General features: G+C 40.8%; 3 protein-coding genes across 3 annotated transcripts; 2 read left to right on the top strand and 1 right to left on the bottom strand.

Annotated features, from left to right (window-relative positions):
• Positions 1 to 242: 242 nt before the first annotated feature.
• Positions 243 to 7,835, bottom strand: dlst (dihydrolipoamide S-succinyltransferase). Its single transcript, XM_031582050.2, has 15 exons — positions 7,691 to 7,835; positions 6,535 to 6,568; positions 6,033 to 6,075; positions 5,857 to 5,921; positions 5,691 to 5,765; positions 5,264 to 5,319; positions 4,572 to 4,680; positions 4,019 to 4,174; positions 3,704 to 3,783; positions 3,380 to 3,477; positions 2,793 to 2,923; positions 2,573 to 2,646; positions 2,294 to 2,377; positions 2,024 to 2,191; positions 243 to 1,323 (listed from the first exon to the last, which is right to left on the bottom strand). Exons 1-15 carry the CDS (start codon positions 7,751 to 7,753, stop codon positions 1,189 to 1,191), a joined length of 1,371 nt encoding a protein of 456 aa, XP_031437910.1. The 5' UTR covers positions 7,754 to 7,835; the 3' UTR covers positions 243 to 1,188.
• Positions 7,836 to 8,713: 878 nt separating this feature from the next.
• Positions 8,714 to 11,526, top strand: LOC116223851. The gene is made up of 2 exons (XM_031582049.2): positions 8,714 to 9,085; positions 9,576 to 11,526. The coding sequence occupies exon 2, from the start codon at positions 9,638 to 9,640 to the stop codon at positions 11,099 to 11,101; it is 1,464 nt and encodes a 487-aa protein (XP_031437909.1). The 5' UTR covers positions 8,714 to 9,085; positions 9,576 to 9,637; the 3' UTR covers positions 11,102 to 11,526.
• Positions 11,522 to 13,627, top strand: LOC105889811 (prospero homeobox protein 2; the record flags this gene model as incomplete). Its single annotated transcript, XM_031582052.2, has 3 exons — positions 11,522 to 11,632; positions 12,152 to 12,346; positions 13,610 to 13,627. Coding segments are annotated over 3 exons (324 nt in total), but the record flags the coding sequence as incomplete, so codon positions are not given.
• Positions 13,628 to 16,412: the final 2,785 nt, after the last annotated feature.

The following is a 16,412-nucleotide window of genomic DNA, read 5'->3' as shown; positions in this document are numbered from 1 at the left end:
AAAGCAGGGAAAGACTGCTTTGCACAGTTCTTTCTTCCCAGGGCAGTGGCATGTAGTCAGAAGTGAGGTGGTTCGCCAAATCTTGTTCCTACACAAATAAAGGGTCTCTAAAGTGATTGGAACCTCCTTATAAACCACCATCAATAAATGCAAGGGTCCCGATAACTTTTTTTCCGTCTCATTTAAAAGTGACCTAAACTTCACAACAGACAGGTCCAAGAAGAAATGAACACACAGCACTGTAAAGCAAAGGCCATTTATGCTATAAAGGTTACCACACAAACATGTTTGTTCAGACATTTAAAGGGTTGTGCATTTAGATCTGTTCCAATTGGATGAAATGTGAAGACTTTGTGGCAAGACTTGCTATGCAGTTTGAGTTACACAATAGTACCAAACAGCCAATGAAAGACCACAACTGCCGCAGATGAAACACTTGCACTACTCCCAACTTGTTTGGGCTAAGAGTGTGTGTAATGCTTTGTGTGTGAGTGTGTAATGTCAAGTTTCACGGATTAACTGGACGTACTTTGAGCAGGATATAGATAAGGTATGGAAAGGTATGATGTTTTCTTTGAGTGGAACATCAGGTGTCATGTGTCGAACCACCTCTTCTGACTACAGAAAAAAAAAAAGACCTTTACATTTCTTCTTTTACAATTGCTGTGAAATCTGAGCATTGGAGCATGAAGATGATGCATTGTTCTGCTATTTGGAGGGAGTAACTTTATATAATTTAGACAAGCCATATTTTGAAGAGGCCTGAACAATCTCAGCATAATGTCACCATCAAACACAACATGATACCAGCTGTAACTGCAGTCAAAACGCGGACATTTTTCCCCTCCTCATTATCACCTGCTAGGACATTGTGCAGTCGTTCATTTAACGCTTTTCTAAAGAAAGTATGAGAGCTGGTACACTACTGTAGTTTAAAGGGCCCTTACTTACTAGCAAGATATGGTACCTTTAATGCAGTCCCTTTATAACATATAGCCCATGTGAAAATAACCATTCCTTGTTTGTGTTATCCTTATCTTACATCAGTGTGATACGTGTCATGGCCTCAACGTCATTTAGAAAGGCTCTGGAGGGCTACACAAGTCCACAAATTGTCACAGCGTGTCGAGTTGGCATCACGTGTGTTTAATAGTGTGTAGTTATATATTAGGAGGAGACCCCCTGAGGTTACATATCGAGGAGCAGAACACGAGGGTCCTCCACCACGGCCTTGATCTTGCGCAAGAAAGTCACCGCCTCTCTGCCGTCAATCAACCGGTGGTCATACGTCAGCGCCACGTACATCATGGGCCGGATTTCCACCTGTGGGGACGGATGGAGGGAAAAAAATAAACGGTGAGGGCCTCTGGTCGCAGGTCACATGGGACCGGGGTTCTGAACATCTGTGTTAGTGGCGAGAGGTTCTCAACATCGATTGGACAACCAGGAGTTAGAGCTTCTGAACATCTGTTAGGCAGGCAGGAGTCAGTACAAGTGGTTCTAAACATCTGTTGGGCAGGTTCAAGAGCTTCCGCACGTCTGTCGCACATGTTGATATTTAAATTAACATGCAAGAAATGGGAAGGATTCCAAACTACTAGCCACCAACACAAACCTGCCCAGAGTTCAGACATGGATCAGTAGTGTACCATGAACATTAGTGTCATAAAACATTTAGCATGGGATTGTGTGTAATGGAGTCAGTGCAGTGTGTGTGTAGGGCAACTACATAGGAATTTGGTATAAATGTGGGTGGGCACAATTAGTATGTGGAGTGCATTTAGAGCATCTAAAGCCAATGAAATGAAGGCAGATTTCAAAGCAGCAGTGCAGATTTAGGAAACAGCAATAGCGACCAGTGTGTGTGTGTGTGTGTCTAGCCCTCTGAAACCATGTAGCATTTAGCATGAGGCTGTGAGTAATGGAGTCAAGAGCAAATGCAGTGCACTCACCTTGCCCCCAATGGACACGGGCCTGCATGTGTGTCTGTGTGTGTGTGTATGTGAGCAATGGAGTCACTCACCTTGCCCCCAATGGCCACGGGCCTGTCAAAGATGCCATGCATGCCCAGGATGGCCGACTGCGGGGGGTTGATGATGGGCGTGCCGAACATGGATCCAAACACGCCTCCGTTGCTGATGGTGAAGGTGCCTCCGTCCATGTCCTCCACGGCCAGCTCGTTCTTACGTGCCTGAGGGGGGAGGGGAGGCGGAGGGTCATCAGACACCGGCTCAACCTCAATAGAGCCGTGGTCTTATACGCAAACACCACAAAAACAAACGATTCTGCATACCTTCTCTCCCAGTGCATTGATGGTTTTCTCAATGTCAGCAAAGTTCATGGTCTCCACGCTGCGGATGACCGGCACCACCAGCCCCTATGGCAAACAAAAAAGAAAAAAAGAAACAGAAGTCAGCTCCTGAGAATGGCTGCTCTTAAAACACAAATCTACACCCACATGTGCTCATCAACTCTTCCAGCAAAACAACAGATTTTCAAAGGTGTAAAAAGTAACAAAATTATCTATTATTTTGTAACAAATGACATAAGAGCTTCAAAAGTCCAGTCTTACCTTTGGTGTTGCCACGGCCACACTGATGTCTACATAGTCCCTATACACAATTTCTTTGGTGGTGTCATCAATAACTGGTGGGAGAAACATTGGTGTGTATTTAACATGCTGAGTTTCAGTACAATAAAGAACAACTATGATATGGTATTCTTTATTTATTTCTTTGTTTGTTTGTTTATTTATTTATTAAACTATGTCTTCCTTCGGGGCGGAGGCTCACCTCCGTTGACAGCAGGCTGCTCGGTGAGAGCGTGAGCAGAAGCTTTCACAAAAGCAGACATGAAGCCCAGCTTGATGTTGTGTTTTTTGAGGAAGGCGTCTTTGTGCAGTTTACGCATCTCCTGGATGTTGCTGGGGGGGGGGACGACGACAGGAAGGTTGACACTGTTATACTGGCTCAGGTCCTCTTTGCTACAGATGAATGTGGACTACTGACCTCAAAAAGATTCTAGACTGCACTAAAGCCTTTAACATAATGAACGAAACTAAAAATGATTTCAATTAGGCCAATAGTTCAACTGATCTACATCTTTACATGCAGTCAATGAGCAAACATATCCGCTGACGGTGGAGTAATCAAACACACACACCACACTGAGAAGTTTCTTACAGGTTGGGTGAAGGGCACCAATAGTGAGAACACCACTTGAAATTGGGGTTCAGTTAAAGTGTTGAGGACGTGCCAGTCCCCTGGCCTCTTTGAGTCGGAGTTCCGTTTGACTCTGAGGCTCAGCTAGAGTCCTCTGAGCTCCGCTCTCACCTGAGGGATGCCTACCTCATGTCCACTCTCACCTGAGGGATGCCTACCTCATGTCCACCTCGTTAAATGTGGTCAGCATGGCACAGGTCTCCTGGGCCTCCTTCAGACGCTGCGCAATCCTCAGACGCATTCGGTTCATCTTCACCTGTGACAAAACATACAAGCTGGATCAGTTCTGATGTGCTTTTGGTACATTCTTTTTCTGGTTTGTATTCAGTCGAAAATACCTCTCTCTCTCTCTCTCACACAGAGTAAAAAAAGCTGTCAGTCTGTATGGTTTCTCACTGTTAAAGTGCCCCAGGACCACTTATCCCTGCCAAAATAATGAATTCTCCAGAGGCCTTAGGCAGACCTCCGTAGCCAGCTCTTACCCTGCTCTCTGTCCTGGCTCCTGTGGTAGCAGCAGTGGCGGCCGCGGCTGCTGGAGCTGTGGTGGGCTTCACTGCAGACACTGCAGCACGAAAGAATGATCGACATAAATACTGGCAATAATGAGAGTCTAACAACAATCTTTATTTCTACAGCACCTTTGATTTATCAAGTGCAGCTCGAAATGTTTACAAGTAAGACACATAGGAATATATATGGCAGAAATAGAATGATCTAGCACTGACATCGAAGCACAGAGAGGTAGAAGTAGAAACAAAGTGTGTGTGTGTGTGTTTGTGTGTCGGCACGCCACTCACCAGGTCTGGCATCAGCAGCTTTGCCTGGCACAGGGGGCACAGGTGGCATGGCAGTTGGGATTGGCGTGATGACAGGTGTCGGTGCAGCATCCGCTGCTGGCGCCTCAGCTTTCGGTGCTGGAGGGGGGGGTGCAGCAGCAGCCTTGGGGGCTCCAGCTATGAATCAGCGTCAGTTAAACCACCAGTTATTACACTCAGAGCTTTGCATCAATGTTATCACTATATTATTAAGTAAATAAGGCCAAAAAAGAACAGGTTATTTTCAGGTTATTTAGTTTACTGCAGATTTCAATGTCGACAATGGGACAAAGCCAAAAGCTCAAAAGCTGATGGGAAGGTCAATTACTCCTTTATAAACAAGACAACTAATAAAATGCAGGGCCGGACTTTTGGGCATGGAGCCCAAAATGCTAAACATTACAAGCTTTCCAACAGATCCCCCCCCCATTAAGTAGTTGATTTCATTCTATACTGTCCCTGTACAGTTTGAGAGCACCGTTGAAGTCCCACAATGAACCATGATTGTGTGCGTGTGTGACTGCTTCAAGCATACCTCCTTTCTTGAGTTTGAACAGGGGTTGTCCACCCTCCACTCTTCCACCATCTGGGATCAGAAGCTCCTCAATCACGCCAGCCGCAGGGGAGGGCACCTGCACAGAGGTCTGTACCCCACCCCATCACAACACCCTTTCATTACTACAGTCAGCAGCAGGAGCCAGGCTGAGAGCATCCCAACACTGACCAATGGAGGCAATCTCTTCCAATTACACACAGACAAGACGGCAGACAAGACAGCAGACAAAACTTTGCACTACATAGCAGACAAGACTTTATCAACAAAAAGACTGGATGAAATCTTGCTTTCAAGTTTTCAACACTTGAAAACATCTTGTAGTTAACAGAGTGAAAATACCAGTTGGGGACTGAGGCCTGTTAGACTTTTTTAGGTAGTCTGACATGCCTTGATGTTTTTGTATATTTCCTCTAACTAAAAACATTGATGCACAAGTGGCATAAAAGATTAAAAGTTTATGTTATGACTCTAGTCTAGGACAAAAACTCGCAGAGCTTTAAAGGCATATTGACAACAAGAACAAAAAACTAAATATCCCTCCACAGGTATATGTTCCCCAGAGGGTTAAGCAATTGAGTGCACAGCGCCTTTCCCGATCAATGATCATTCAAAAAGACAAGAGAGTCAAGAGTCAATAACATCTCAGGGCAGCACAGAGGAAAGACTCGTACCTTATCAGTCTCAATCTCGCACACCACTTCATCTTCCGCCACGGTATCACCAACAGCTGTGGAGGACAAAATAGTAAAGTATTAGTGTTTAGATAAGATTAGATTAGATAAAGTGCAATGATTATTTTCTGGATTTACTGCCATGATTTAACTCTGGGTGCCTGGAGAAAACACAGTGTTTCATCAAAATTCTGTGGGCTTTTATTGAGTTTATTTACATTAGGAAGAAAACAATCTTGCACAACAATAATTTACTTTCATTATTGTTTTAGAATAATGCAACTTTGGTTGTTCTACAGGCATTTTTTATTTAAACTACAAAAACGACATATTTTAGCTTTAACCTTTTATTGATGATCACTTTGACTGACCAAAAAATGACATGCATAGGGGCCTGACGCTATTCTCGTCTGAGGGGGTCACTCACCTTTTTCCCACCTGACATCTCCCTCTGTGACAGACTCTGCGAAGGCGGGTGTGTTTACCGTGACGACTTCGTTCTCTGCAAACAGATGGACAGATCAAACAACATGCCCCAGTAATCATTGAGCACAACGCAGCATGCCTAACATACAGCATAGATAAATCCTTACTGTAGCATGTAGAAGTCCTGAAGTATCTGATGTGGGAGACACTGGAGACCGGCTTGGGATCGCATCTGAAAAGTGTTCAAACACATTGTCAGTATGTGAGAGTGCAAGGTGTCAAATGCCAGTCTTTAAATAACATAAGGAAGACACCATCAATGACTTCAAGTCAGCAGACTTACGTTTGACTGTTCTTGTAAACAATCTGGATGCCTGAAGAGAGGCCTTTAACAGAAAATAAATGAATTTGGTATAAAGGGAAAGCATGTATATCCTTCATAGTAAGTAGCATGAAGTCATACGATATAAAAAATAAAACAGTATGTCCTGATCTAAGCCGCAGTACAGTCAAGGTCATGGGGGCCCTATGATGACAACCTATGGTTAAGTATACAGATTACTTTAGTTTTAAACTTAAGTGCCTGCAAGACTGACTGACATAAGAACAGAGGTCAGGTACAGAGTGTAACATTAAGAGCCCATTGGCTATTTTAGGCTACTAGTAAAAAACACTCAATCTAAAACAATGTGGAAACTTCAACTCCTTTACATGATGCACACTCTCACCTGCTAATCTATGGTCACACAGCATAGACATGTACGAGAATGGTCATTATACATTAGTGTCAACCGATCTCATTTTCAGGCACATGTATTCCGTATTAAAATAGAATGCATTCTCACCCGACACCGTCCGTTGTCCAAGGCCCTTATTACTCTGAAAAGAACATCGAAATTGAACGTGTGAACAGGCTGTATTCCTTCACTCCTCAAGAACAAAAGTGAGTATCAAAGACACCAACAGCTAATAAAATGCACATCTTTTACTTCAGTAGTTTGTTCATCGATGGCAAGGATCTAGCATGGCGGAACCAAAAACATGTACTAGGTGGTTAACATGTAGCAAATGAGAACATGGGAAGTTTTGTATTGATCTTACAGCGCTGTGTCTCGTGTAATTCAACCAAGCAAACTGCATTCACTACACTGAACTTGGACACTGCGAATTCAGATATCCCTGCAATGAACCGTCCCCAGGCTAAACTGAACAACTCTTATAATGCACCTTCATAGGTTAGCTATCTAACTATGTACGAGGCCACACTCGGGGTAATTGTAACTCGTCCTGTAGGAGCCGAGATGTTAGTGTGACATTGTAATTGTGTTTATAACATTTTGTTCTGCGCGAGGGTAGGTATCTTGACTGAACCTGCCTTAACGGCAAATAGTTAACGTATAACGAAGATTTATGAAGGGGCGACAGCTAATATCGGCAAGGTAACCTATAGCTTGGCATGCTATGTTTCAAGTGCATTTGACCTCACAGGAACATAAAAATGTGACTTCAACTTCCTATTTACACTATTGGAGTTATAACCAACACATAAGTTACGCTTCCATAACTGTTAGCTAGTAAGCTAACTAGCTATTGTCCATGACAACTCAAATAAAAGCCGTCGACTAGCTATCTGGCCTGTTAGCCTCAGTTAGCTAGCTTATATCTGGGGCGTCCCGGAGGTGTGGTTTGGTAACTTGGCTTTTAGGAGATGTGAGGTGAATTATCTATGCTTCGTTAGCGAGACTAAAAACCATTACATGAGTTGTCACTCTACTTATCCTACTACGTATACTATGCTATCTCTAACTAATTGACCAAAATTGACAAGGTTAACGTTAGTTGCTATGTTAGCTAGCTTGGTAACTGGCTAACCGGTTGTCTCGGTGTCCCTCTGTCCTTGGGTTTTACTCAGGCCTCGTCAAGGCCCTTAAAAAGGGAATTAGTCATAAATGTACAAGTTTATACATAAAACACTTACAATAAAAAAACTCAAAAACATACCTGTGACAACACAGAAACAGAACGTCCAAATGTCCGCGAAAAACATCGTGAACGGGACAGCATGTTGGCTGCGATGACAGGCTGTCAACTGACCTCGTTCAGTGAAGCCAGTAACAACACAAGGGGAAGTGAAGTGAAAGCAGACTCTTCCGGGTTAATGACTTATAGCTACCTCAGATGGTAGGCCTACCAACTTTTCAAGTAAATATGGTAAAAGTCATAGACTTTGCTCTAATAATAAATGCTATTTATGCATTACTAACAACCAGATGTAAACTATAGTAATATGACAGTTGTTGATGTTGCTTACATGGACTTCCTTGTAGACCACTGCTCTTCCTCTAACTGCCTGAATATGTGGCATTCTCAAAAGTATCTCGCCTTTATATATTGGACAAGTACATTATTGGCTTTTATTGTCAACTAGACTGCTGACTGCTATGTGTTTATTTCCTTTCCCATCAATTTCAGAACATCTCAGTTCTCTGTAGTGCAGAGTATTTACCGGAGAAAAAGTTATTAGGCTACACCACCAAGGTTTAGGCGACTATTTAAAAATATATTTAGGTAAATCTTAAGACCCATATATTTCTATAGTGGAGGGAAGGCATCATTCAGGACATACATCTATCTAGTTGACATCGAATAGGTCCACCTAAATTTGAACGTTGTTCTAAGGCAAACGTTCTTAGGCCTACATAGGCTACCCCCACTTCTCAGCCATCGATGACTAAATTTAGACAAGCTAAGACCAAGGCGGAGAAATATCCCTAAATGGCCTCTGTAGCTTTGGGTAGGTTATTGTACGACTGTGAAGTGATGTTACTGCAAGTAGGCCTAATGCTTATTTTCAACTCAATAGCCTGGCCTACGACCACCTGTTTCCTTGCACTCGAGCACTTGGACTATTCAACCAGGCCTCGACTAAACATATTTTAGCGGAATTGCTGCTTCACGTAGCCTACATAAAGGTTATTGGTTTCACAAAAGGCTGCAAAAACGTCTGACAAAAAGTTTGATATGATTTAAATTGAATTCCAAAAGACAAAAGATAAATCATAATCGCTGGCTACAAACGAAAAATCCAATTGTGTAATAAATACTATAATAAAAACATGATAGCCCTACAAATATATATATATATATATTTTTTACTGATTTCACTTAATTACGCATATTACCTACGCAAATAATGTCATGCCTCTCTCCATAACACCCACAGCATGTTCTTTGTGTGCCAAAATAGTTGGCTCTGCCCCCTTGCATCTCATTTTCGATGGCTATTACTTATTGGTGTGTCAGTGACAAGGCTACTTATCCAGCAGTGACCCAGCTCACCGCAGAGAGTCTATCCACGTACCTGATTCATGCGCGCTCACCTCGCCACCAGGACTGGTAAGACCTACAGCTGCTGCATGCTACTACCTGAAAACGTTTTATTTAATGCACCTTCTGATCGTGTCCGGATATGTCTTCAGTATATTGCTTTGTATATTGTTTTTATACAATGTATTGTATATATTGTTTTACTTTTTCGAGTAAAAAGTACGTTTAATTATGGACAAGTGATTTAGGCATGTTACTGGTTTCACTCAAAATCATGAAGGCTATCTCTTAGACTGGCTAAATTAAATAGTTATTTCATAGGGTAAACCTTTTTTTATAGCCTAAAAAAACCCTCTGTAGGGCCTACTATTTCTGTCTATTTTTCTTGTTGATTACCGTACAATACGTATCAGAAAATGTCAAAAGGGTAGGAAAAAAAATAACCTCATGTATACTTTCAGCTGTTTATTATCATTTTTATGTGAATATCTTCAGAATGATAGGGGGGAATGCTGTGCATCTCTGTAGGAAAATCCTTTTCCTCTCTCATCTTTTACAGGTTTAATGTTATTCATCTTATCTGGTAGTCTATAGCCTACCAACATTTAAAAAACTTTTGACATGAGTTACTGCTCATCCGATCAGAGCATGCATACTTCCAGTAACGCTTACCCTAACTGTAGTGAACAGAGCGACCCTCACATGTATGACCACTCTCTGACTGCAAGGACCACCGAATCCATCATCTCTCTCCTCTTGAGAAAAAACGCAGAGAGGAAGAGGGCACATCATCAGAACTTTTCCCAACAATTTGACCCTGCCACCTCCCTTAACAACTCTTACTATTCGGAGTGCCAGACCAGCACTTTAAGTGAAGACGGAAGGAGTGCACAGGTCCCAACCAGCCTATTTAGTCCCAATTGGGACCGGTCCTGCCTGGAAAATCATCAGGCCAAACGGGCCAGGGTGGAGAACATTCTCCAGCGCATGGCTGAATCTCCTCCGATGCATTTCAGAGATGAAAAAGCAGTCAGTCACCATGCAAGCGCTAATGCATGGAATGGCAGCAAAGGGATTCTACCACTGTTGGATTACAGCCAGAGCAGAGGCGAAACCTCCTGTAGAGACGATTACAAGACCAGGGAGAGCCCAAAGCATCCGTATGTGCTGCATGCAAAACATCAGAAGGATCAGATGACCCAGGTTTACAACCTCAAGAACTCTGAAGAGGAGTGTCCAAGAGAGACGGCACTGACAGTAGTGACAAAGCGTGAAGATGAAGCACGTAATACCGCACATACATTGCAAACACCAGACACTCCTATCCTTAATAATTCCAGAGGTGACTTTCGGCATGGTTTGAGCAGCGAGTGGGAAAGAAACAGGAACATTCACCAGACACGGAGCAGTAACACGGGTCAGGACACTGACACAGAACTGCTGGACCTTCTGAAGTTTGAGCTGTCCAGAGCCGTGAACATGAGCGTTGATTTGGTTTTCAAGAAAATGTCGCACTCTTTATTTAAGACATCGCCACAGGATCCTGCTGAGTCTGAGCATCCTTTTTTAGAGGAAAATATGAAATTAAAAGAGGGAACCGTACCCAAGTACAGCTTGCGCTCTGAGATAACAGAGCCTCCGCTGCCAAATGTTCAGGCAGAGGCTTTGTCACTGGTCATTCACAAACCATCATACCAGGACAGTACCAACACAGCGGCTCAAATAAGTACAAGTTTTTCTGAAAGTAACAATCCACCCTCTCATTCAAAACAAAACAATGCGCTCATGGACCAAGAGGTGCTACGGCGATTTCAAGACAGCTCCCCTAATGTGTTGGGCAGCCTTCCGTGTCGATACAACACGAGTCAGTCTTCAGTGGACACAATGTCACATTCCTGGGAGCCAATCAAGGTAACTTCAAAGGCAATGTCCAATTGTATGAGCCAACAAGCGCAACTGGTGGCTCTGAGTCACTTGGCCTTCGACAACCTCTGCCTCCCTCACATCAAAAGGGAGAACCAAGGCATAGTGGACAGCAGCTCATTTTTGCCTCTTAATATATCCTTTGACAAAATGTTATCATGACCATTCAAAAAGGTCCTCCCGTTTAATTATTATTTTATGAGGTATCAGTGTGTGTGTGTGTGTGTGTGTGTGTGTGTGTGTGTGTGTGGGGGGGGTTATTTTAATTATTTCAGCCAAAGATTTAATTCAGGTCAATTCTGCATGTATATAATCTTTATATCAACTAATTATATTAGAAGCATTTCATGGTAAACGTACTGACCCCTACCAAGAACTAAGTTTAAAATCAAAGCCACACAATCAAAAAATACAAAAAACATTTATACGGTTTCATATCTGTGTTCTAAGTCATTAAGTAGTGCAAGCATTGTAAGTGAAATTGTGTGGCTTTAAAAATCCAAAGTATCTCTATAGGATGTAGCCTGTTCATACACTGTATAGGTGGGCAAACCTGCCTGTTTTCAAAATCCTTAACAGTGACACATTCAGGAAGGACTGACCCCCGGACATCTGAAAAAGGCGAAGCTAATGTTCTTCTACACACGTTACCCAAGCTCTAATGTGCTGAAAATCTTCTTTCCTGATGTAAAGGTAAGAACAGATGCAAGGTTTCCATCCTGGTGAGGATCTCAGATATGTTTGTTCAAAGAGCTACAGAGTGACTACAGATTCAGTACAAATTATAATTTGAAGAAAAAAAAGAAAAAAAAAAACACATAAAAAGGGGACAGGACTCAGGTGAATCGTTTTAAAATGTTTTTTTTTATTTTTTTATTATTATTTGTATTCGTCTCAAAGTAAAATTAGTATTTTAAATATATGTCAGACATATCAATAAAAATACACATTATATAAACACGTAAAAAAAATAGTCTCCATGCAACTGTGTTTATTAACTATTAACATAATCAATGGTGTTAATTAGTTTAAATGAATTAGTAGTTTTTTAAAGTAGTTTCCCAAAGCAGTTTATTCAGTAAACATTCTACTTTATCAAAACTGGACTAGTGCCCCCTAAAGCCCAACAAAACAACATACTTTTATCTTTCAGTACAATAGAGAATAAATAAACAAACAAACTCACCAATCATTTTTCCATCGTCTCCTCAGTTCACCAGGTGCATCACATCTCAGCTGATAAAGTGGTTCAGTAACTTCCGCGAGTTCTACTACATCCAGATGGAGAAGTTTGCGCGGCAGGCCGTGGTGGACGGGGTGGCCCTCATGAGGGACATCACAGTAGACCGGGACTCCGAGCTCTTCAGAACACTGAATACACATTACAACAAAGCCAATGATTTCCAGGTAGGCCACATCAGAATCAGAATCAGAATCAGGTTTATTGGCCAAGTAAGTTTGCACAAACAAGGAATTTGACTCCGGGTTAAGTGGCTCTCATTGTACTTACACAAAATATACAACATAGCACAAAACAATACAGCACAACGGTCTGAGAAATATAAGAAATATATACAGGGAGGAATGGCTATATACAGAAGCTGTGAACTGTAAACACAAATGCATGTTAGAAGTGCCATTTTAACAAGAAACTACTAGCGGTACCAACTACCACACTTGCTCACACACATACAAATGATTATTTTGGTCCCAATAATTAAGAGGTCACTGGAACAGTCGAGAGTGTAACACTCAAACATAATAACTTGTTATATAAAGAGAGGTGTGCCTAACGCTTTCTCCACATGCAGTCACTGGGAAGTAGAGCAGAAACCGGCAGATAACCATTTTAATGGCTTTTAGATATTGGGGTGTTGTTGTCTTTTTGCAGTAATGATGCAAGTCTCACATTTAAGAACATTTTTTAAAAGGTGATTTGTATTGATTCATGGCCGGCTCAGGGCTCATTTGAATATCAGCAAACTATGGTTTTATGCATCTTTCTCTCAGGACTTTCACAGGATTTAAAACCTGGTTAGGTTTAAATTTAATTTGATTTAATTGGTTGATTAGAAAGATTAGAACCGTCAGAAATATTACATTTAGATTGACAACCACCTATACTTTGCATCATAAAAATGCTGTGATGTGTACAGGTTCCAGGACAATTCCACTATTCCAAAATGAGACAAGCAAAACTGAGAAACCAAATCATATTCATGTTTGATCTTGTATTGAATTGTTGTTTGACTTTGTGAATGATGCACTAATGAAGCTTTGCTTCCTCAATACAAATATTCAAAGCTGACCTTTACACACACACACACACAGACACACACACAAACAATACAGAAACACTTGTTCATTGAGCTAACAGTTATGCCTTAGGATCACAGCTGTGTCATTTGGAGACATTTTAGCAGATGCTAAAACCAGTGTTACATGTACAGTCCATAGATAGTGCATTCAAAACGGCCCCACCGTGATTATTTGAATGTCTTCTACTGTAGTAATTTAATTTGGTTGTGGACAGAAATATTTGCAAAACAGATTTGGCATCTGCATTTTGTAAACACGATTGTTGTTAGTAAGTTGGGGGGAATATTTCCGAAAGCTTATTACACAGAGTAAATTCAAATAATGTTACTTAATATGGTTTATGTGTTCCAGACCTGGTGGTGGGAGTAGTTGACTGATTTCCCTCAGTATAGTAATCTGACAAATCTGGCCTTTGTGCTACAGGTCCTACGATGTCTTTACTAACCCACATATTGTGTCTTCCTAATTAACGATCATGGCAAAACATAGTCTACCATTACGGCATGATGATTGACGGAGACAGAAAGAATAAATGATTTATAATACAAATGCCTCATAATAAAAGCATCGTCATTGGAAAGATTCTTCACTGAACTGATTCTATGAATTGTAATTACATGCATCATTGATGTCTGAGACATTATGAACTGTGTGTACTGAATAAGAAATATTAACACACATTCAAATTATGTTTTTTTTATGACCATGGGTTGTATGGTGAAACATGCATTGATCTTTGAAACGTTTACTCAGAGGAGACACACACAGAAGATTCCTGTAATTTATGTCTGTATGCGCTTTGACCCTAAATCTTTATTCATTTATTATTTAAAGCCTGAAAACATGCATGAGTCATGAACATCTTTTCGCTACAGTTCACAAATGATTTAGCATCTCAAAATAACTGAAGACAACTACACGTTTCTGGTCTGTACAGTATTCCATTTTTTCAGGCACAATTTGGAAGCATAATTTTTTTTGAAGAACTTAACGTATAGCCCTATGCAACACCCTGAGCGAGCACAAGGTTGGGGATTTCAAACAGCTCCACTGAGTCTCTGTAATCAAAAGATCACCCAAAAAAAAAAACAACACAGATGTTCATCACTCTTTACTGTTTTTTCCAAAGTTAATTCCCCGATTTTTTTTTTTACATGGGATTGCACCCCAATTTCTCATCACAAAACATTGAAGAGGAACACATTTATTACCGGATACTTCTTAGTAATAAATCAACAATTTAAACAAGGGATGTATGCACAAGATATCAAGCAATACATGTTTTCCCCCCTAAAGTGCAGCACACTTACCTTTTCAAATGACTCAATATATTGTAGGTTGAAAATAAAAACAAAAACAAACTTAAGGCCAGTCAGCTGGCTGCAAGTGTTTTTAGTGCCATTAATAACATTACATTTTTTATGTGTGTTTTTACTTCAGGTCCCAGACAGATTTCTTGCAGTTGTTGAAATAACACTGAGAGAGTTCTACACTGCCATCTCCCTGGCCAGAGACTTGGATCCTTCTTGGAAGAAAGCAATATACAAGGTCATCTGTAAATTAGACAGTGATGTTCCAGCAGCATTTAAATCTCCTTTGTTCACATAGAGGTAATGCAGTCAGGACACCAGAGAGGTACTGAACACCAGAACTTCAAATACATGCAGTCAGTCAAATGATTCACTTTGCTGATGCAAAAAATGTGAACGAATCAACACAGGTAAAGAGCCATGCAATGTGGGACCCAGGTCATGATATGGTTAGAGAATAATCTTTATCTATGTATAATCTATTACTCATGCTGTCAAAGTATGTTCCTAGTTTGTAACGTCTTACCTGACTTACTTTCTCTAACGCTGAGAACAACTGACACTCACTGAGGCGTACAAAAAGTATGGCACAATGTGTTCTCAAGTGCTGTTATTAATAATAAACAATCTACTGGTATGAACTGATTACATTCAAGTGGACTACAGTGGACAACTGATTTACTTACCTTCAAAATGCTAAAAATTGATAATGGTTCCAAGTGTCAAATGTTCTAAGCATGATAGTCTTGAGTCTTACTAAAAGTAATTCCTTATTTCACCATGTCAGTTGGTTCACAGGAAATCTGCTAACTGAACATCATACAGTGCCAAGCAGTGAGTAGCCCCCAAAAAAGTCTCTATCTACAGACAATCACAAGGAAAAAATAGACTATGGTCCTAGGTCTGGTATGGTACTAGGCCTGAAACAGGCCAGTGTATTATGACGAATCAGTTTCTATTCAATATCTGTGCACAACATTAAGCTACTTATTGGGAATATCTGCCTTTGCTATTCCGTAGTATTAAAAGACTTAGTTAAACCTGTACTTTCTTCTTAAACCTTCGCTTGCTTTGAATTTGAATGGCTGGTTTAGATGAAGAAATTCTAAATGCCTGATCAAAACTACTAAGGCTCCTTCATCATTCTGCATACCATGTTAATCACGTGGTAGAAAAGCAAATTATTCAGTAAACATAATTTCAACAACTACGCAGTTTAACAATAATCAACATTGCTATACTGTAAACACAAAAGTGTGCAAAATGTGTCACATTTACTCAAAGGAGACCACATTTCTCTATAAATACCTAACTAGCTACCGGTGCACAGACTAACTAATTGTGCAATCTATGGGCAGCAAATATAAAATAATCATAAAGAGCTACTGTTGTAGCTTTTGTAGGGATGTAGCTTTTGCTCAGTAGAAGTCACGTTACTTCAGCAAATCTGCTATACAGGAGGACACTGGAGTTTGTGTCCTTTCAGACAAAGTACTGGCGGCACATCAGTGTAAGTCAGTGGTTCCCAAACTTTTCATGGCAGGCCCCTCTTTTGTCAATGAGGAAAGTAATTCCAACACTATGGGACAAAGATTGAGATGCTTATATAGCCTATTACCTGTTTAAAAAAAAATCCCCATCAGTTGTTGCATAGCTTTTCTTTAACATTGTTTTTACATTTGAAAAGTTACACATTTTCAGGTTCATTTCAACATTTTTTTTTTCTTTGATCAGAGCTCAATTAAAACAGATCAAATCTGTCTGGATCAAATCTGGTTGTATGGCTCTGTACGGTTCCATTCTGTGGCTCAGGTGCATGTCTGCTTTATTAGGCTAGGGTTCTG

Source organism: Clupea harengus, chromosome 15 (genome assembly GCF_900700415.2).
Source record: "Clupea harengus chromosome 15, Ch_v2.0.2, whole genome shotgun sequence".
Lineage (NCBI taxonomy): Eukaryota > Metazoa > Chordata > Actinopteri > Clupeiformes > Clupeidae > Clupea > Clupea harengus.
Note: the sequence above shows the minus strand (reverse complement) of the source record. Positions and strands in the feature narration are given on the sequence as shown.